Raw genomic sequence first — 23,655 nt, 5'->3', positions numbered from 1 at the left:
CCCCTTTTTGTAGGCCTGGGGACCAATTACATAATAATAATAATAATAATACATCAACATTTTTGGGGGGTGGGGGAACTCAGTGGGGGTCTCAACTTACTGTTGAGTGTTAGAAAAGTAGAATACACAAGATGCCATTTCTAAATGTGGTTGTGCATCAGTTATCATATTAAAAACTGCAAACATTTGCCTCAACCCAAAATGTGTATAATTGCAGGAAATTAACTTTAAAACTTTTCTCTTCGCTGTCACGAGGAGGCCGCATTTTGCTTTTGTGTGTGTGTGTGAACCACTTTTTTGTAAATTTTATTTCACCTTTATTTAACCAGGTAAGCCAGTTGAGAACAAGTTCTCATTTACAACTGCGACCTGGCCAAGATAAAGCAAAGCAGTGCGATAAAAACAACAACACAGAGTTACATATGGGGTAAAACAAAACAAAGTCAAAAATACAACAGAAATAAATATATATACAGTGTGTGCAAATGTAGCAAGTTATGGAGGTAAGGCAATAAATAGGCCATAGTGCAAAATAATTACAATTTCGTATTAACACTGGAATGATAGATGTGCAAGAGATGTGCAAATAGAGATACTGGGGTGCAAAAGAGCAAAATAAATAACAATATAGGGATGAGGTAGTTGGGTGGGCTAATTACAGATGGGCTGTGTACAGGTGCAGTGATCGGTAAGGTGCTCTGACAACTGATGCTTAAAGTTAGTGAGGGAGATAAGAGTCTCCAGCTTCAGAGATTTTTGCAGTTCGTTCCAATCATTGGCAGCAGAGAACTGGAAGGAATGGCGGCCAAAGGAGGTGTTGGCTTTGGGGATGACCAGTGAGATATACCTGCTGGAGTGCATACTACGGGTGGGTGTTGCTATGGTGACCAATGAGCTAAGATAAGGCGGGGATTTGCCTAGCAGTGATTTATAGATGACCTGGAGCCAGTGGGTTTGGCGACGAATATATAGTGAGGGCCAGCCAATGAGAGCGTACAGGTCACAATGGTGGGTAGTATATGGGGCTTTGGTGACAAAACGGATGGCACTGTGATAGACTACATCCAATTTGCTGAGTAGAGTGTTGGAGGCTATTTTGTAAATGACATCGCCGAAGTCAAGGATCGGTAGGATAGTCAGTTTTACGAGGGCATGTTTGGCAGCATGAGTGAAGGAGGCTTTGTTGCAAAATAGGAAGCAGATTCTAGATTTAACTTTGGATTGGAGATGCTTAATGTGAGTCTGGAAGGAGAGTTTACAGTATATCCAGACACCTAGGTATTTGTAGTTGTCCACATATTCTAAGTCAGACCCGCCGAGAGTAGTGGTTCTAGTCGGGCGGGCGGGTGCAAGCAGCGTTCGATTGAAGAGCATGCATTTAGTTTTACTAGTGTTTAAGAGCAGTTGGAGGCTACGGAAGGAATGTTGTATGGCGTTGAAGCTCGTTTGGAGGTTTGTTAACACAGTGTCCAATGAAGGGCCAGATGTATACAAAATGGTGTCGTCTGCGTAGAGGTGGATCTGAGAGTCACCAGCAGCAAGAGCGACATCATTGATATACACAGAGAATAGAGTGGGCCCGAGAATTGAACCCTGTGGCACCCCCATAGAGACTGCCAGAGGTCCAGACAACAGGCCCTCCGATTTGACACATTGAACTCTATCTGAGAAGTAGTTGGTGAACCAGGCGAGGCAGTCATTTGAGAAACCAAGGCTATTTAGTCTGCCAATAAGAATGTGGTGATTGACAGAGTCAAAAGCCTTGGCCAGGTCGATGAAGACGGCTGCGCAGTACTGTCTTTTATCAATCGCGGTTATTATATTTGTTTAGGACCTTGAGCGTGGCTGAGGTGCTCCTCGTGATGAGTTCAGTTTTTTTGTGGCCCCCACCCCCATCAAAGTTTCCCATCCCTGCGTTAGATGATCATGGTACGCACACATGCCAATTAATTCACACGTGGTGTGAGAAGGTGCTTTTTTGTCCTCTTGAGGTCAGGTAGAGAAAACTCATCCAAAACACCTGGCCCTACATACGGACAACAGTTGTATTCTATTCTTGGATTGATTGACCTGTCCTCTTCTTGTTTCTCCCAGGGAGCATCTGTCAGTAGGAGGGTTCCCCTGGTGGCTGAGATGCTTCATCATCAACTGTATCCTCTTCCTCCTCCTCTTCTTCCTCACAACTCCCGCCATCATCATCTCCACCATGGACAAGTTCAACGTCACCAAGCCTGTCGAGTACCTCAACGTGAGTCACCTTTTCACTCACTTAGTGAAGCTCAGGAGGTCGACTGTCAGTGTGCGTCCCAAATGGCACCCTATTCCCTATATAGTGCACTACTTTAGACCAGAGAATGGCACCCTATTCCCTATATAGTGCACTACTTTAGACCAGAGAATGGCACCCTATTCCCTATATAGTGCACTACTTTAGACCAGAGAATGGCACCCTATTCCCTATATAGTGCACTACTTTAGACCAGAGAATGGCACCCTATTCCCTATATAGTGCACTACTTTAGACCAGAGAATGGCACCCTATTCCCTATATAGTGCACTACTTTAGACCAGAGAATGGCACCCTATTCCCTATATAGTGCACTACTTTAGACCAGAGAATGGCACCCTATTCCCTATATAGTGCACTACTTTAGACCAGAGAATGGCACCCTATTCCCTATATAGTGCACTACTTTAGACCAGAGAATGGCACCCTATTCCCTATATAGTGCACTACTTTAGACCAGAGAATGGCACCCTATTCCCTATATAGTGCACTACTTTAGACCAGAGAATGGCACCCTATTCCCTATATAGTGCACTACTTTAGACCAGAGAATGGCACCCTATTCCCTATATAGTGCACTACTTTAGACCAGAGAATGGCACCCTATTCCCTATATAGTGCACTACTTTAGACCAGAGAATGGCACCCTATTCCCTATATAGTGCACTACTTTAGACCAGAGAATGGCACCCTATTCCCTATATAGTGCACTACTTTAGACCAGAGAATGGCACCCTATTCCCTATGTAGTGCACTACTTTAGACCAGAGAATGGCACCCTATTCCCTATGTAGTGCACTACTTTAGACCAGAGAATGGCACCCTATTCCCTATATAGTGCACTACTTTAGACCAGAGAATGGCACCCTATTCCCTATGTAGTGCACTACTTTAGACCAGAGAATGGCACCCTATTCCCTATATAGTGCACTACTTTAGACCAGAGAATGGCACCCTATTCCCTATATAGTGCACTACTTTAGACCAGAGAATGGCACCCTATTCCCTATATAGTGCACTACTTTAGACCAGAGAATGGCACCCTATTCCCTATATAGTGCACTACTTTAGACCAGAGAATGGCACCCTATTCCCTATATAGTGCACTACTTTAGACCAGAGAATGGCACCCTATTCCCTATATAGTGCACTACTTTAGACCAGAGAATGGCACCCTATTCCCTATATAGTGCACTACTTTAGACCAGAGAATGGCACCCTATTCCTATATAGTGCACTACTTTAGACCAGAGAATGGCACCCTATTCCCTATGTAGTGCACTACTTTAGACCAGAGAATGGCACCCTATTCCCTATATAGTGCACTACTTTAGACCAGAGAATGGCACCCTATTCCCTATATAGTGCACTACTTTAGACCAGAGAATGGCACCCTATTCCCTATATAGTGCACTACTTTAGACTCAGAGAATGGCACCCTATTCCCTATATAGTGCACTACTTTAGACCAGAGAATGGCACCCTATTCCCTATATAGTGCACTACTTTAGACCAGAGAATGGCACCCTATTCCCTATATAGTGCACTACTTTAGACTCAGAGAATGGCACCCTATTCCCTATATAGTGCACTACTTTAGACCAGAGAATGGCACCCTATTCCCTATATAGTCACTACTTTAGACCAGAGAATGGCACCCTATTCCCTATATAGTGCACTACTTTAGACCAGAGAATGGCACCCTATTCCCTATATAGTGCACTACTTTAGACCAGAGAATGGCACCCTATTCCCTATATAGTGCACTACTTTAGACCAGAGAATGACACCCTATTCCCTATATAGTGCACTACTTTAGACCAGAGAATGGCACCCTATTCCCTATATAGTGCACTACTTTAGACCAGAGAATGGCACCCTATTCCCTATATAGTGCACTACTTTAGACCAGAGAATGGCACCCTATTCCCTATATAGTGCACTACTTTAGACCAGAGAATGGCACCCTATTCCCTATATAGTGCACTACTTTAGACCAGAGAATGGCACCCTATTCCCTATATAGTGCACTACTTTAGACCAGAGAATGGCACCCTATTCCCTATATAGTGCACTACTTTAGACCAGAGAATGGCACCCTATTCCCTATATAGTGCACTACTTTAGACCAGAGAATGGCACCCTATTCCCTATATAGTGCACTACTTTAGACCAGAGAATGGCACCCTATTCCCTATATAGTGCACTACTTTAGACCAGAGAATGGCACCCTATTCCTATATAGTGCACTACTTTAGACCAGAGAATGGCACCCTATTCCCTATATAGTGCACTACTTTAGACCAGAGAATGGCACCCTATTCCCTATATAGTGCACTACTTTAGACCAGAGAATGGCACCCTATTCCCTATATAGTGCACTACTTTAGACCAGAGAATGGCACCCTATTCCTATGTAGTGCACTACTTTAGACCAGAGAATGGCACCCTATTCCCTATATAGTGCACTACTTTAGACCAGAGAATGGCACCCTATTCCTATATAGTGCACTACTTTAGACCAGAGAATGGCACCCTATTCCCTATATAGTGCACTACTTTAGACCAGAGAATGGCACCCTATTCCCTATATAGTGCACTACTTTAGACCAGAGAATGGCACCCTATTCCCTATATAGTGCACTACTTTAGACCAGAGAATGGCACCTATTCCCTATATAGTGCACTACTTTAGACCAGAGAATGGCACCCTATTCCCTATATAGTGCACTACTTTAGACCAGAGAATGGCACCCTATTCCCTATATAGTGCACTACTTTAGACCAGAGAATGGCACCCTATTCCCTATATAGTGCGCTACTTTAGACCAGAGAATGGCACCCTATTCCCTATATAGTGCGCTACTTTAGACCAGAGAATGGCACCCTATTCCCTATATAGTGCACTACTTTAGACCAGAGAATGGCACCCTATTCCCTATATAGTGCACTACTTTAGACCAGAGAATGGCACCTATTCCCTATATAGTGCACTACTTTAGACCAGAGAATGGCACCCTATTCCCTATATAGTGCACTACTTTAGACCAGAGAATGGCACCCTATTCCCTATAAGTGCACTACTTTAGACCAGAGAATGGCACCCTATTCCCTATATAGTGCACTACTTTAGACCAGAGAATGGCACCCTATTCCCTATATAGTGCACTACTTTAGACCAGAGAATGGCACCCTATTCCCTATATAGTGCACTACTTTAGACCAGAGAATGGCACCCTATTCCCTATATAGTGCACTACTTTAGACCAGAGAATGGCACCTATTCCCTATATAGTGCACTACTTTAGACCAGAGAATGGCACCCTATTCCTATATAGTGCACTACTTTAGACCAGAGAATGGCACCCTATTCCCTATATAGTGCACTACTTTAGACCAGAGAATGGCACCCTATTCCCTATATAGTGCACTACTTTAGACCAGAGAATGGCACCCTATTCCCTATATAGTGCACTACTTTAGACCAGAGAATGGCACCCTATTCCCATATAGTGCACTACTTTAGACCAGAGAATGGCACCCTATTCCCTATATAGTGCACTACTTTAGACCAGAGAATGGCACCCTATTCCCTATATAGTGCACTACTTTAGACCAGAGAATGGCACCCTATTCCCTATATAGTGCACTACTTTAGACCAGAGAATGGCACCCTATTCCCTATATAGTGCACTACTTTAGACCAGAGAATGGCACCCTATTCCCTATATAGTGCACTACTTTAGACCAGAGAATGGCACCCTATTCCCTATATAGTGCACTACTTTAGACCAGAGAATGGCACCCTATTCCCTATATAGTGCACTACTTTAGACCAGAGAATGGCACCCTATTCCCTATATAGTGCACTACTTTAGACCAGAGAATGGCACCTATTCCCTATGTAGTGCACTACTTTAGACCAGAGAATGGCACCCTATTCCCTATATAGTGCACTACTTTAGACCAGAGAATGGCACCTATTCCCTATATAGTGCACTACTTTAGACCAGAGAATGGCACCCTATTCCCTATATAGTGCACTACTTTAGACCAGAGAATGGCACCCTATTCCCTATATAGTGCACTACTTTAGACCAGAGAATGGCACCCTATTCCCTATATAGTGCACTACTTTAGACCAGAGAATGGCACCCTATTCCCTATATAGTGCACTACTTTAGACCAGAGAATGGCACCCTATTCCCTATATAGTGCACTACTTTAGACCAGAGAATGGCACCCTATTCCCTATATAGTGCACTACTTTAGACCAGAGAATGGCACCCTATTCCCTATATAGTGCACTACTTTAGACCAGAGAATGGCACCTATTCCCTATATAGTGCACTACTTTTAGACCAGAGAATGGCACCTATTCCCTATATAGTGCACTACTTTAGACCAGAGAATGGCACCCTATTCCCTATATAGTGCACTACTTTAGACCAGAGAATGGCACCCTATTCCTATATAGTGCACTACTTTAGACCAGAGAATGGCACCCTATTCCCTATATAGTGCACTACTTTAGACCAGAGAATGGCACCCTATTCCCTATATAGTGCACTACTTTAGACCAGAGAATGGCACCCTATTCCCTATATAGTGCACTACTTTAGACCAGAGAATGGCACCCTATTCCCTATATAGTGCACTACTTTAGACCAGAGAATGGCACCCTATTCCCTATATAGTGCACTACTTTAGACCAGAGAATGGCACCCTATTCCCATATAGTGCACTACTTTAGACCAGAGAATGGCACCCTATTCCCTATATAGTGCACTACTTTAGACCAGAGAATGGCACCCTATTCCTATATAGTGCACTACTTTAGACCAGAGAATGGCACCCTATTCCCCTATATAGTGCACTACTTTAGACCAGAGAATGGCACCCTATTCCCTATATAGTGCACTACTTTAGACCAGAGAATGGCACCCTATTCCCTATATAGTGCACTACTTTAGACCAGAGAATGGCACCCTATTCCCTATATAGTGCACTACTTTAGACCAGAGAATGGCACCTATTCCCTATATAGTGCACTACTTTAGACCAGAGAATGGCACCCTATTCCCTATATAGTGCACTACTTTAGACCAGAGAATGGCACCCTATTCCCTATATAGTGCACTACTTTAGACCAGAGAATGGTACCCTATTCCCTATATAGTGCACTACTTTAGACCAGAGAATGGCACCCTATTCCCTATATAGTGCACTACTTTAGACCAGAGAATGGCACCTATTCCTATATAGTGCACTACTTTAGACCAGAGAATGGCACCCTATTCCCTATATAGTGCACTACTTTAGACCAGAGAATGGCACCCTATTCCCCATATAGTGCACTACTTTAGACCAGAGAATGGTACCCTATTCCCTATATAGTGCACTACTTTAGACCAGAGAATGGCACCCTATTCCCTATATAGTGCACTACTTTAGACCAGAGAATGGTACCCTATTCCTATATAGTGCACTACTTTAGACCAGAGAATGGCACCCTATTCCCTATATAGTGCACTACTTTAGACCAGAGAATGGCACCCTATTCCCTATATAGTGCACTACTTTAGACCAGAGAATGGCACCCTATTCCTATATAGTGCACTACTTTAGACCAGAGAATGGCACCCTATTCCCTATATAGTGCACTACTTTAGACCAGAGAATGGCACCCTATTCCCTATATAGTGCACTACTTTAGACCAGAGAATGGCACCCTATTCCTATAGTGCACTACTTTAGACCAGAGAATGGCACCCTATTCCCTATATAGTGCACTACTTTAGACCAGAGAATGGCACCCTATTCCCTATATAGTGCACTACTTTAGACCAGAGAATGGCACCCTATTCCCTATATAGTGCACTACTTTAGACCAGAGAATGGCACCCTATTCCCTATATAGTGCACTACTTTAGACCAGAGAATGGCACCCTATTCCTATATAGTGCACTACTTTAGACCAGAGAATGGCACCCTATTCCCTATATAGTGCACTACTTTAGACCAGAGAATGGCACCCTATTCCCTATATAGTGCACTACTTTAGACCAGAGAATGGCACCCTATTCCCTATATAGTGCACTACTTTAGACCAGAGAATGGCACCCTATTCCCTATATAGTGCACTACTTTAGACCAGAGAATGGCACCCTATTCCCTATATAGTGCACTACTTTAGACCAGAGAATGGCACCCTATTCCCTATAGTTGCACTACTTTAGACCAGAGAATGGCACCCTATTCCCTATATAGTGCACTACTTTAGACCAGAGAATGGCACCCTATTCCCTATATAGTGCACTACTTTAGACCAGAGAATGGCACCCTATTCCCTATATAGTGCACTACTTTAGACCAGAGAATGGCACCCTATTCCCTATATAGTGCACTACTTTAGACCAGAGAATGGCACCCTATTCCCTATATAGTGCACTACTTTAGACTCAGAGAATGGCACCCTATTCCCTATATAGTGCACTACTTTAGACCAGAGAATGGCACCCTATTCCCTATATAGTGCACTACTTTAGACCAGAGAATGGCACCCTATTCCCTATATGTGCACTACTTTAAGACCAGAGAATGGCACCCTATTCCCTATATAGTGCACTACTTTTAGACCAGAGAATGGCACCTATTCCCTATATAGTGCCTACTTTAGACCAGAGAATGGCACCCTATTCCCTATATAGTGCACTACTTTAGACCAGAGAATGGCACCCTATTCCCTATATAGTGCACTACTTTAGACCAGAGAATGGCACCCTATTCCCTATATAGTGCACTACTTTAGACCAGAGAATGGCACCCTATTCCCCTATATAGTGCACTACTTTAGACCAGAGAATGGCACCCTATTCCCTATATAGTGCACTACTTTAGACCAGAGAATGGCACCCTATTCCTATATAGTGCACTACTTTAGACCAGAGAATGGCACCCTATTCCCTATATAGTGCACTACTTTAGACCAGAGAATGGCACCTATTCCCTATATAGTGCACTACTTTAGACCAGAGAATGGCACCCTATTCCCTATATAGTGCACTACTTTAGACAGAGAATGGCACCCTATTCCCTATATAGTGCACTACTTTAGACCAGAGAATGGCACCCTATTCCCTATATAGTGCACTACTTTAGACCAGAGAATGGCACCCTATTCCCTATATAGTGCACTACTTTAGACCAGAGAATGGCACCCTATTCCCCTATATAGTGCACTACTTTAGACCAGAGAATGGCACCCTATTCCCTATATAGTGCACTACTTTAGACCAGAGAATGGCACCCTATTCCCTATATAGTGCACTACTTTAGACCAGAGAATGGCACCCTATTCCCTATATAGTGCACTACTTTAGACCAGAGAATGGCACCTATTCCCTATATAGTGCACTACTTTAGACCAGAGAATGGCACCCTATTCCCTATATAGTGCACTACTTTAGACCAGAGAATGGCACCCTATTCCCTATATAGTGCACTACTTTAGACCAGAGAATGGCACCCTATTCCCTATATAGTGCACTACTTTAGACCAGAGAATGGCACCCTATTCCCTATATAGTGCACTACTTTAGACCAGAGAATGGCACCCTATTCCCTATATAGTGCACTCACTTTAGACCAGAGAATGGCACCCTATTCCTATATAGTGCACTACTTTAGACCAGAGAATGGCACCCTATTCCCTATATAGTGCACTACTTTAGACCAGAGAATGGCACCCTATTCCTATATAGTGCACTACTTTAGACCAGAGAATGGCACCCTATTCCCTATATAGTGCACTACTTTAGACCAGAGAATGGCACCCTATTCCCTATATAGTGCACTACTTTAGACCAGAGAATGGCACCCTATTCCCTATATAGTGCACTACTTTAGACCAGAGAATGGCACCCTATTCCCTATATAGTGCACTACTTTAGACCAGAGAATGGCACCCTATTCCCTATATAGTGCACTACTTTAGACCAGAGAATGGCACCCTATTCCTATATAGTGCACTACTTTAGACCAGAGAATGGCACCCTATTCCCTATATAGTGCACTACTTTAGACCAGAGAATGGCACCCTATTCCCTATATAGTGCACTACTTTAGACCAGAGAATGGCACCCTATTCCCTATATAGTGCACTACTTTAGACCAGAGAATGGCACCCTATTCCCTATATAGTGCACTACTTTAGACCAGAGAATGGCACCCTATTCCCTATATAGTGCACTACTTTAGACCAGAGAATGGCACCCTATTCCTATATAGTGCACTACTTTAGACCAGAGAATGGCACCCTATTCCCTATATAGTGCACTACTTTAGACCAGAGAATGGCACCCTATTCCCTATATAGTGCACTACTTTAGACCAGAGAATGGCACCCTATTCCCTATATAGTGCACTACTTTAGACCAGAGAATGGCACCCTATTCCCTATATAGTGCACTACTTTAGACCAGAGAATGGCACCCTATTCCCTATATAGTGCACTACTTTAGACCAGAGAATGGCACCTATTCCCTATATAGTGCACTACTTTAGACCAGAGAATGGCACCCTATTCCCTATATAGTGCACTACTTTAGACCAGAGAATGGCACCCTATTCCCCTATATAGTGCACTACTTTAGACCAGAGAATGGCACCCTATTCCCTATATAGTGCACTACTTTAGACCAGAGAATGGCACCCTATTCCCTATATAGTGCACTACTTTAGACCAGAGAATGGCACCCTATTCCTATATAGTGCACTACTTTAGACCAGAGAATGGCACCTATTCCCTATATAGTGCACTACTTTAGACCAGAGAATGGCACCCTATTCCCTATATAGTGCACTACTTTAGACCAGAGAATGGCACCCTATTCCCTATATAGTGCACTACTTTAGACCAGAGAATGGCACCCTATTCCCTATATAGTGCACTACTTTAGACCAGAGAATGGCACCCTATTCCCTATATAGTGCACTACTTTAGACCAGAGAATGGCACCCTATTCCCTATATAGTGCACTACTTTAGACCAGAGAATGGCACCCTATTCCCTATATAGTGCACTACTTTAGACCAGAGAATGGCACCCTATTCCCTATATAGTGCACTACTTTAGACCAGAGAATGGCACCCTATTCCCTATATAGTGCACTACTTTAGACCAGAGAATGGCACCCTATTCCCTATATAGTGCACTACTTTAGACCAGAGAATGGCACCCTATTCCCTATATAGTGCACTACTTTAGACCAGAGAATGGCACCCTATTCCTATGTAGTGCACTACTTTAGACCAGAGAATGGCACCCTATTCCCTATATAGTGCACTACTTTAGACCAGAGAATGGCACCCTATTCCCTATATAGTGCACTACTTTAGACCAGAGAATGGCACCCTATTCCCTATATAGTGCACTACTTTAGACCAGAGAATGGCACCCTATTCCCTATATAGTGCACTACTTTAGACCAGAGAATGGCACCCTATTCCCTATATAGTGCACTACTTTAGACCAGAGAATGGCACCCTATTCCCTATATAGTGCACTACTTTAGACCAGAGAATGGCACCCTATTCCTATATAGTGCACTACTTTAGACCAGAGAATGGCACCCTATTCCCTATATAGTGCACTACTTTAGACCAGAGAATGGTACCCTATTCCCTATATAGTGCACTACTTTAGACCAGAGAATGGCACCCTATTCCCTATATAGTGCACTACTTTAGACCAGAGAATGGCACCTATTCCCTATATAGTGCACTACTTTAGACCAGAGAATGGTACCCTATTCCCTATAGTGCACTACTTTAGACCAGAGAATGGCACCCTATTCCCTATATAGTGCACTACTTTAGACCAGAGAATGGTACCCTATTCCCTATATAGTGCACTACTTTAGACCAGAGAATGGCACCCTATTCCCTATATAGTGCACTACTTTAGACCAGAGAATGGTACCCTATTCCCTATATAGTGCACTACTTTAGACCAGAGAATGGCACCCTATTCCCTATATAGTGCACTACTTTAGACCAGAGAATGGCACCCTATTCCCTATATAGTGCACTACTTTAGACCAGAGAATGGCACCTTATTCCCTATGTAGGGCACTACTTTAGACCAGAGAATGGCACCCTATTCCCTATATAGTGCACTACTTTAGACCAGAGAATGGCACCCTATTCCCTATATAGTGCACTACTTTAGACCAGAGAATGGCACCCTATTCCTATATAGTGCACTACTTTAGACCAGAGAATGGCACCCTATTCCCTATATAGTGCACTACTTTAGACCAGAGAATGGCACCCTATTCCCTATATAGTGCACTACTTTAGACCAGAGAATGGCACCCTATTCCCTATATAGTGCACTACTTTAGACCAGAGAATGGCACCCTATTCCCTATATAGTGCACTACTTTAGACCAGAGAATGGTACCCTATTCCCTATATAGTCACTACTTTAGACCAGAGAATGGCACCCTATTCCCTATATAGTGCACTACTTTAGACCAGAGAATGGCACCCTATTCCCTATATAGTGCACTACTTTAGACCAGAGAATGGCACCCTATTCCCTATATAGTGCACTACTTTAGACCAGAGAATGGCACCCTATTCCCTATATAGTGCACTACTTTAGACCAGAGAATGGCACCCTATTCCCTATATAGTGCACTACTTTAGACCAGAGAATGGCACCCTATTCCCTATATAGTGCACTACTTTAGACCAGAGAATGGCACCCTATTCCCTATATAGTGCACTACTTTAGACCAGAGAATGGTACCCTATTCCCTATATAGTGCACTACTTTAGACCAGAGAATGGCACCCTATTCCCTATATAGTGCACTACTTTAGACCAGAGAAGACCACTACATATACTATATAAGGAAATAGAGTGCCATTTGGGATGCAGATTCAGTTTAACCCTTTTCAAGCTGCTGCACAGGCCTGGGTACTGTCTGGCCTGGGTACTGTCTGGCCTGGTTACTGTCTGGCCTGGTTACTGTCTGGCCTGGGTACTGTCTGGCCTGGGTACTGTCTGGCCTGGGTACTGTCTGGCCTGGGTACTGTCTGGCCTGGGTACTGTCTGGCCTGGTTACTGTCTGGCCTGGGTACTGTCTGGCCTGGGTACTGTCTGGCCTGGTTACTGTCTGGCCTGGTTACTGTCTGGCCTGGGTACTGTCTGGCCTGGGTACTGTCTGGCCTGGGTACTGTCTGGCCTGGGTACTGTCTGGCCTGGGTACTGTCTGGCCTGGGTACTGTCTGGCCTGGGTACTGTCTGGCCTGGGTACTGTCTGGCCTGGGTACTGTCTGGCCTGGTTACTGTCTGGCCTGGGTACTGTCTGGCCTGGTTACTGTCTGGCCTGGGTACTGTCTGGCCTGGGTACTGTCTGGCCTGGTTACTGTCTGGCCTGGGTACTGTCTGGCCTGGTTACTGTCTGGCCTGGGTACTGTCTGGCCTGGTTACTGTCTGGCCTGGGTACTGTCTGGCCTGGTTACTGTCTGGCCTGGGTACTGTCTGGCCTGGTTACTGTCTGGCCTGGTTACTGTCTGGCCTGGGTACTGTCTGGCCTGGTTACTGTCTGGCCTGGTTACTGTCTGGCCTGGGTACTGTCTGGCCTGGTTACTGTCTGGCCTGGGTACTGTCTGGCCTGGTTACTGTCTGGCCTGGTTACTGTCTGGCCTGGTTACTGTCTGGCCTGGTTACTGTCTGGCCTGGTTACTGTCTGGCCTGGGTACTGTCTGGCCTGGTTACTGTCTGGCCTGGGTACTGTCTGGCCTGGGTTACTGTCTGGCCTGGTTACTGTCTGGCCTGGTTACTGTCTGGCCTGGGTACTGTCTGGCCTGGTTACTGTCTGGCCTGGTTACTGTCTGGCCTGGTTACTGTCTGGCCTGGGTTACTGTCTGGCCTGGGTACTGTCTGGCCTGGTTACTGTCTGGCCTGGTTACTGTCTGGCCTGGGTACTGTCTGGCCTGGTTACTGTCTGGCCTGGGTACTGTCTGGCCTGGGTACTGTCTGGCCTGGTTACTGTCTGGCCTGGGTACTGTCTGGCCTGGTTACTGTCTGGCCTGGTTACTGTCTGGCCTGGGTACTGTCTGGCCTGGTTACTGTCTGGCCTGGGTTACTGTCTGGCCTGGGTACTGTCTGGCCTGGTTACTGTCTGGCCTGGGTACTGTCTGGCCTGGGTACTGTCTGGCCTGGTTACTGTCTGGCCTGGGTACTGTCTGGCCTGGGTACTGTCTGGCCTGGTTACTGTCTGGCCTGGTTACTGTCTGGCCTGGTTACTGTCTGGCCTGGGTACTGTCTGGCCTGGTTACTGTCTGGCCTGGTTACTGTCTGGCCTGGGTACTGTCTGGCCTGGTTACTGTCTGGCCTGGTTACTGTCTGGCCTGGTTACTGTCTGGCCTGGTTACTGTCTGGCCTGGGTACTGTCTGGCCTGGGTACTGTCTGGCCTGGTTACTGTCTGGCCTGGGTACTGTCTGGCCTGGGTACTGTCTGGCCTGGGTACTGTCTGGCCTGGGTACTGTCTGGCCTGGTTACTGTCTGGCCTGGTTACTGTCTGGCCTGGGTACTGTCTGGCCTGGGTACTGTCTGGCCTGGTTACTGTCTGGCCTGGTTACTGTCTGGCCTGGTTACTGTCTGGCCTGGGTACTGTCTGGCCTGGGTTACTGTCTGGCCTGGGTACTGTCTGGCCTGGGTACTGTCTGGCCTGGTTACTGTCTGGCCTGGTACTGTCTGGCCTGGGTACTGTCTGGCCTGGGTACTGTCTGGCCTGGTTACTGTCTGGCCTGTTTACACACCCACCAGAACTGCTGTAACTGTGCTGGAAATATCAGAGCCAGCAGAGTACGGTTTGGTTGACACAGTAGTGTGAAAAGGGCATTCATCTGTGTACTATTCCTAACCTTAACTGGGTAACCTTTATCTGCAATTTTCCCTCCACCCCCTCTTCCTCTCCTCCTCCACCACTTCCTCTCCTCCTCATCCTCCTCCCCTCCTCTTCCTTTCGTCCTCCTCCTCATCCTTTCCTCCTCCTCCTCCTCCTCTTCCTTTCCTCCTCCACTTCCTTTCCTCCTCCTCTTCCTCTCCTCCCCTTCCTCTTCCTCTCCTCCTCCTCCTCTCTTCCTCCTCCTCTTCCTCTCCTCCTGCTCTCCTCTCCTCCTCCTCCTGCTCTCCTCCTCCTCTTCCTCTCCTCCTCCTCTTCCTCTCCTCTTCCTCTCCTCCTGTTCTCCTCCACCTCTCCTCCTCTTTCTCTTCCTCTCCTCCTCCTCTTTCTCTTCCTCTCCTCATCCTCTTTCTCTTCCTCTCCTCCTCCTCCTCTTCCTCTCCTCCTCCTCTTCCTCTCCTCCTGCTCTCGTCTCCTCCTCCTCTTCCTCTCCTCCTGCTTTCCTCCTCCTCCTCTTCCTCTCCTCCTCCTCCTCTCTTCCTCCTCCTCTTCCTCTCCTCCTGCTCTCCTCTCCTCCTCATCCTGCTCTCCTCTCCTCCTCCTCCTGCTCTCCTCTCCTCCTCCTCCTGCTCTCCTCCTCCTCTTCCTCTCCTCCTCCTCTTCCTCTCCTCTTCCTCTACTCCTGTTCTCCTCCACCTCTCCTCCTCTTTCTCTTCCTCTCTACCTCCTCTTTCTCTTCCTCTCCTCCTCCTCCTCCTCTTCCTCTCCTCCTCCTCTTCCTCTCCTCCTGCTCTCGTCTCCTCCTCCTCTTGCTCTCCTCCTCCTCCTCTTCCTCTCCTCCTGCTCTCGTCTCCTCCTCCTCCTCTCCTCCTCTTTCTCCTCTTCCTCTTACTCTTCCTCTCCTCCTCTCTTCCTCTCCTCCTGCTCTCGTCTCCTCCTCCTCTTCCTCTCCTCCTCCTCCTCTCCTCCATCCTCTTCCTCTCCTCTTCCTCTCCTCCTCCTCTTCCTCTCCTCCTCCAGAACCCCATCGTGACTCAGTTCTTCCCCACCCTGCTGCTGTGGGCCTTCTCTGCCCTCCTACCCACCATCGTATACTACTCTGCCTTCTTTGAGGCCCACTGGACACGGTACCACTCACACACACACACACACATATTAAAGTTGATCTTTCTGACTGTGTATCTAACACGTCTGGTCCCAGGTCTGTTTGTCATTATGTAGGAGTTGGCAAAACAGCACAAACAGATCTGGGACCTGGCTAACCTGGTAGAGCCATACAGAGAGCTCTTGTATTCTGTATTTCTCAATGTAATGTTGATCGTTTGACTTTCCATTTATTCTAATAGGTCTGGAGAGAACAGGACCACCATGCATAAATGCTACACCTTTCTGATCTTCATGGTCTTACTACTGCCCTCTCTAGGACTCAGCAGGTACTACATGTCTTCATTAAAAATAATAATATATAGCACAGGTCCTCAACTGGCAGCTTCATTAAATAGTACCCGCAGGTACTACATGTCTTCATTAATAATAATAATAATATATAGCACAGGTCCTCAACTGGCAGCTTCATTAAATAGTACCCGCAGGTACTACATGTCTTCATTATTGTTGATGAAATCAACTTGATAGGAGGTACACAACACGCTCTCAGCCTCTCGTCATGATCTGTCCGGCCCTTACAGAGAACAACTATACCGGATTTTGGACAGGGTCGTTAGCATTAGAGTCATCAGACAAGTTTTTGCCCAAACCTAGCTCAAATTCTAGACGTCGTATTAAAACGAGGCTACAGAGTCCATAATGTGACCATTAGATTTAGATCCATTTGAACTGAATAAGTTTGTAGGTGCAACAGTTTTTATTAAATGTATAATTTATATATAACCAATTGTGCAAGTTCTCCCACTTAAAAAGATGAGAGAGGCCTGTAATTTTCATCATAGGTACACGTCAACTATGATAGACAAATTGAGATTTTTTTTCTCCAGAAAATCACATTGTAGGATTTTTTATGAATTTATTTGCAAATTATGGTGGAAAATAAGTATTTGGTCACCTACAAACAAGCAAGATTTCTGGCTCTCACAGACCTGTAACTTCTTCTTTAAGAGGCTCCTCTGTCCTCCACTCGTTACCTGTATTAATGGCACCTGTTTGAACTTGTTATCAGTATAAAAGACACCTGTCCACAACCTCAAACAGTCACACTCCAAACTCCACTATGGCCAAGACCAAAGAGCTGTCAAAGGACACCAGAAACAAAATTGTAGACCTGCACCAGGCTGGGAAGACTGAATCTGCAATAGGTAAGCAGCTTGGTTTGAAGAAATCAACTGTGGGAGCAATAGTTAAACTCAGGTTCCCTTTGTCTTTTAGTAGGTTTTGGTTGAAGATCTGATAACATTCAGTATAAAACAATATGCAAAATGGATCATCAGAAAGGGGGCAAATACTTTTTCACAGCACGGTATATGACTGTGTCCAACACACCACCTGGTGTTTTGGTACCTAATGACCCCAAAAAATATTTTATGAAAAATATTTATTTCTCAATGGCATGTTTTGCTAAATAAAAAGGTTGCATAAAATAAAGGCAGGCAGCACATTACTACAAGACAAAACAGCTCAATCAAGCATAACAGTCTTCCTGATGGTCTGATGGCGGCAGGTAGCTTAGTGGGTAAGAGCGTTGTGCCAGTAACCGAAAGGTCGCTGGTTCTAATCCCCCGAGCCGACTAGGTGAAAAATCTGTCGATGTGCCCTTGAGCAAGGCACTTAACCCTAATTGCTCCTGTAAGTCGCTCTGGATAAGAGCGTCTGATAAATCACTAAAATGTAAATGGTCTAAGTACAAAAGCTTGTACTGTGAAGAATCCAATACTTTAACTTGTATGTGGTATAATTCAGCAATAAGACCCGAAGGGGTGTGGTATAATTCAGCAATAAGACCCGAAGGGGTGTGGCATAATTCAGCAATAAGACCCGAAGGGGTGTGGCATAATTCAGCAATAAGACCCGAGGGGGTGTGGCATAATTCAGCAATAAGACCCGAAGGGGTGTGGCATAATTCAGCAATAAGACCCGAGGGGGTGTGGCATAATTCAGCAATAAGGCCCTAGGGGGTGTGGCATATGGCCATTATACCACGGCTAATGGATGTTCTTATCACGACGCAACACGGAGTGCCTGGATACAGCCCTTAGCCGTGATGTATTGGCAATATACCACAAACTCCGTAGGTGCCTTATTGCTTATTCAAACCCAGGATCCTGGCGTTGCATCGCCATGCTCTACAGAGGACCACTTAGCCAGTCAACACTTTTACCTACTGTATACTGTTCATTCACTACAGGGCTAGTAATACAGTTTCCCGGACTAGAATGTACTTTCTATGGAGTCCAGTAAGAAGTCAGAACAGCCCATAGGACACTGGGCTATCGAAGGGGACGCTTCCCATTTTTTGAGACTTTGGTATGACTCTGCCGGGGATCGAACTCCCAACCTTTTGAGTTGGTCTCAATGGAGTCTGGCACTAGCCATAATCTGGGTGCAGGAAACTGTCCCTTTATGATCCCATTCTCAGTCATGGAGTCTCTAATCCAATCATCAACCACCTCTTCTATCACTCTGAGAACTCAACTGTTTCCTTCTTCATTCCAGTCTGGACGTTTTCTTCCGATGGCTGTTTGACAAGCGCTTCCTGGATGATGCTGCTGTGAGGTTTGAGTAAGTAGCAGTTCCTAGTTCCTCTCTTAAGTTTCTTCCTAGGTTCCTTCGTCTAGGGAGTTTTTCCTAGCCACCGTGCTTCTACGTCTGCATTGCTTGCTGTTTGGGGTTTTAGGCTGACTTTTAGTAAAGCACTTTGACAACTGCTGATGTAAAAAGGGCTTTATAAAATACATTTGATTTGAACACAGTCACTCACAAGACATTCCTTTGGATGAATGAGACCTGCCTGTCAGTCTCTGTATGATATTTTCAACATGGACATCTTTATGTAATTGTTGAACATTGCATAGGTATGTATGCCCTTACAATGCTCCTCAGCAGCAGTAACTCAACATTTGTGGTTTGAGTCTGGTGGACTCTCTCTCTCTCTCTCTCTCTCTCTCTCTCTCTCTCTCTCTCTCTCTCTCTCTCTCTCTGTCTCTGTCTCTGTCTCTGTCTCTGTCTCTGTCTCTGTCTCTGTCTCTGTCTCTGTCTCTGTCTCTGTCTCTGTCTCTGTCTCTGTCTCTCTGTCTTGTCTCTCTCTGTCTCTCTCTGTCTCTCTCTGTCTCTCTCTGTCTCTCTCTGTCTCTCTCTGTCTCTCTCTGTCTCTCTCTGTCTCTCTCTGTCTCTCTCTGTCTCTCTCTGTCTCTCTCTGTCTCTCTGTGTCTCTCTCTCTCTCTCTCTCTCTCTCTGTCTCTGTCTCTGTCTCTGTCTCTCTCTCTCTGTCTCTGTCTCTGTCTCTGTCTCTGTCTCTGTCTCTCTCTCTCTGTCTCTCTGTCTGCTCTCAACCTTTGAACCTCTACCTTGTGCACTGTGGTCTCTGCTGGCCACGTTCTGGCTCATAATGTAAAGTTGTCAGTCTTATCTTAGTGGTGCTTGTAACAGTTATCTATCTTTCAATTATCTCCAGTCAGAACAGCTTCCATATTCTCTGATGTGTCTCTTATGGAACTAGCTGTTCATTGTTTAGGATAGTATTTTAGGAAGAGCTGAACCCCTTAGCAGCCTATCCCCTACCCCCCTATGCCTGGGGTATTCAGTCATTCCCTGATTAGAGGGGTAGAATTAAAACAAGCAGTGGAACTGGCTCCTTGGTCCAGGTTAGAGTCTGGTAGAGAGGGTTATATTGGCACTATGGCAACAACTTCCACCTGGCCAGCGGGGTTAGAATGAGTTACCCCCCCTGGCCAGCAGGATTAGAATGAGTTACCACACCTGGCCAGCGGGATTAGAATGAGTTACCACACCTGGCCAGCGGGGTTAGAATGAGTTACCACACCTGGCCAGCGGGGTTACAATGAGTTACCACACCTGGCCAGCGGGGTTAGAATGAGTTACCACACCTGGCCAGCAGGGTTAGAATGAGTTACCACACCTGGCCAGCGGGGTTAGAATGAGTTACCACACCTGGCCAGCAGGGTTAGAATGAGTTACCACACCTGGCCAGCAGGGTTAGAATGAGTTACCACACCTGGCCAGCAGGGTTAGAATGAGTTACCACACCTGGCCAGCAGGGTTAGAATGAGTTACCACACCTGGCCAGCGGGGTTAGAATGAGTTACCACACCTGGCCAGCGGGGTTAGAATGAGTTACCACACCTGGCCAGCAGGGTTAGAATGAGTTGCCACACCTATTCAATCGTCTCAGATCCACAGTGAATAGGGTCTGAGATTCAGTGAGAGTAATATTCTTGTTTTGATGTCATTTCCTGTCTTCGCCCCACCTCATAATCTAACGTGGTGGTTCTTATTTTAACCCTGCTTTCAGGTAACAATTAGAACAGCATCCATGTTCTCTCATCATATTGTGTCCTTATGGACCTGGCTGTCCTTTGGGTTTGGTTTCGTCCTTTAGGAGGGAGGTAGTCTCTAATACCCCCTTTCACACTATTGTGCCGACCCGAACCGTACTGGGCTGACCTGGTTACGCATCCCACATCGTTTCAGCAACCATGCTGGAAAAGATCATGTGAAGAGAACAGAACATATCCAATCCAGCGTACTATGGTTCTGGTTGGCACGATTAGTCTGAAAAAGGTATGTTATTGTTGTGATATCGTTTCCTGTCTTCCCCCAGGTGTGTGTTCCTGCCGGACAACGGGGCGTTCTTTGTGAACTATGTCATCGTGTCGGCGTTCATCGGTAACGCCATGGATCTGCTGAGGATCCCTGGTCTGCTCATGTACATGACCCGGCTGTGTCTGGCCCGCTCTGTTGCCGAGAGACGCAACGTCAAGAGGGTGAGTGTAGCGGAGCGCCACCTGGTGGTCAGGAAGACCTCAGTTATCCAATCCCATAAACTACATCACTACTAGGATGCAAATAGTTATATCAAAGATGATCTATTGACTGACAAGATAGTCAACTGACCGCTCTAACAATGGGAATAAATGTCCACAAAGGCAGGTGGGATCAGGCGGGAACATTTTAACCAATGAGAAGCCAGATACGCGTGTGAACAACACATCAACATAACATCGTTTTTTGTCAAAGTTGCCAGAATGCCACATTCCTCCACTTATATCAGTACATTCGTAATAACCTAAACATCGCAAAACGTATCTTCGATCAAGTAAGCATCACGTTGCAAATTAGCAATTCAATGTTATGTTGACCAAATTCGACACTCACTGACCTCGTACATAAAATCCCCACCTCCACTGGTTAACGTTGTATTTTCGTGTGGACAGATTTTGAGGCGGAGTCGAGCCTTCTCCTCTTCCTCTCTGGTTATATGCTACTGGGTCGGAGTCAATTCCATTTCAAACCAGTCAATTCAGGAAGTAAACTGAAATTCCAATAAGGAAAGCAATGAGGAAAATGGAAGTTGGAATTTAAATGTACTTCCTGAATTGACTGTGTTGAAATAGAATGAACTCCAACCCTGACAAGCTATGCTTTTGTTGAATTTAAGCTTCCTTAAGGACATATGATAATATCCTCCTGTTAATGTGTGAATCTCTGCAGCACCAGGCCTATGAGTTCCAGTTCTATAACCCTATTTCTATGCTTTGCAGCACCAGGCCTATGAGTTCCAGTTCTATAACCCTATTTCTATGCTCTGCAGCACCAGGCCTATGAGTTCCAGTTCTATAACCCTATTTCTATGCTCTGCAGCACCAGGCCTATGAGTTCCAGTTCTATAACCCTATTTCTATGCTCTGCAGCACCAGGCCTATGAGTTCCAGTTCTATAACCCTATTTCTATGCTCTGCAGCACCAGGCCTATGAGTTCCAGTTCTATAACTCTATTTCTATGCTCTGCAGCACCAGGCCTATGAGTTCCAGTTCTATAACCCTATTTCTATGCTCTGCAGCACCAGGCCTATGAGTTCCAGTTCTATAACTCTATTTCTATGCTCTGCAGCACCAGGCCTATGAGTTCCAGTTCGGGGCAGCCTACGCCTGGATGATGTGTGTCTTCACTGTGGTCATGACCTACAGCATCACCTGTCCAATCATTGTCCCCTTCGGTGAGCTGAGCTCCACTGTCACTGTCACCTGACTGTAGTAGGTTATTTATCACCTGACTGTGTAGTAGGTTATTTATCACCTGACTGTGTAGTAGGTTATTTATCACCTGACTGTAGTAGGTTATTTATCACCTGACTGTGTAGTAGGTTATTTATCACCTGACTGTAGTAGGTTATTTATCACCTGACTGTAGTAGGTTATTTATCACCTGACTGTGTAGTAGGTTATTTATCACCTGACTGTAGTAGGTTATTTATCACCTGACTGTGTAGTAGGTTATTTATCACCTGACTGTGTAGTAGGTTATTTATCACCTGACTGTGTAGTAGGTTATTTATCACCTGACTGTAGTAGGTTATTTATCACCTGACTGTGTAGTAGGTTATTTATCACCTGACTGTGTAGTAGGTTATTTATCACCTGACTGTGTAGTAGGTTATTTATCACCTGACTGTGTAGTAGGTTATTTATCACCTGACTGTGTAGTAGGTTATTTATCACCTGACTGTAGTAGGTTATTTATCACCTGACTGTAGTAGGTTATTTATCACCTGACTGTAGTAGGTTATTTATCACCTGACTGTAGTAGGTTATTTATCACCTGACTGTGTAGTAGGTTATTTATCACCTGACTGTGTAGTAGGTTATTTATCACCTGACTGTAGTAGGTTATTTATCACCTGACTGTGTAGTAGGTTATTTATCACCTGACTGTGTAGTAGGTTATTTATCACCTGACTGTAGTAGGTTATTTATCACCTGACTGTGTAGTAGGTTATTTATCACCTGACTGTAGTAGGTTATTTATCACCTGACTGTAGTAGGTTATTTATCACCTGACTGTAGTAGGTTATTTATCACCTGACTGTGTAGTAGGTTATTTATCACCTGACTGTGTAGTAGGTTATTTATCACCTGACTGTGTAGTAGGTTATTTATCACCTGACTGTAGTAGGTTATTTATCACCTGACTGTGTAGTAGGTTATTTATCACCTGACTGTGTAGTAGGTTATTTATCACCTGACTGTGTAGTAGGTTATTTATCACCTGACTGTGAGTAGGTTATTTATCACCTGACTGTAGTAGGTTATTTATCACCTGACTGTGTAGTAGGTTATTTATCACCTGACTGTGTAGTAGGTTATTTATCACCTGACTGTGTAGTAGGTTATTTATCACCTGACTGTAGTAGGTTATTTATCACCTGACTGTAGTAGGTTATTTATCACCTGACTGTGTAGTAGGTTATTTATCAC

At 45.2% G+C, this 23,655-nt stretch overlaps 1 protein-coding gene across 2 annotated transcripts in view; it reads left to right on the top strand.

Annotated features, from left to right (window-relative positions):
• The window catches only part of LOC121555360 (CSC1-like protein 2), a 116,625-nt gene that overhangs the window by 79,895 nt on the left and 13,075 nt on the right, over window positions 1–23,655 (top strand). For both annotated transcript variants that reach the window (XM_041869193.2, XM_041869192.2), the window contains 6 exons: window positions 2,095–2,248; window positions 16,231–16,337; window positions 16,557–16,643; window positions 18,877–18,942; window positions 21,002–21,164; window positions 22,292–22,397. In XM_041869193.2, coding sequence (XP_041725127.1) covers window positions 2,095–2,248; window positions 16,231–16,337; window positions 16,557–16,643; window positions 18,877–18,942; window positions 21,002–21,164; window positions 22,292–22,397 — 683 coding nt within the window. The remainder of the gene's footprint in view (window positions 1–2,094; window positions 2,249–16,230; window positions 16,338–16,556; window positions 16,644–18,876; window positions 18,943–21,001; window positions 21,165–22,291; window positions 22,398–23,655) is intronic.

Source organism: Coregonus clupeaformis, unplaced genomic scaffold (genome assembly GCF_020615455.1).
Source record: "Coregonus clupeaformis isolate EN_2021a unplaced genomic scaffold, ASM2061545v1 scaf0368, whole genome shotgun sequence".
Lineage (NCBI taxonomy): Eukaryota > Metazoa > Chordata > Actinopteri > Salmoniformes > Salmonidae > Coregonus > Coregonus clupeaformis.
Note: the sequence above shows the minus strand (reverse complement) of the source record. Positions and strands in the feature narration are given on the sequence as shown.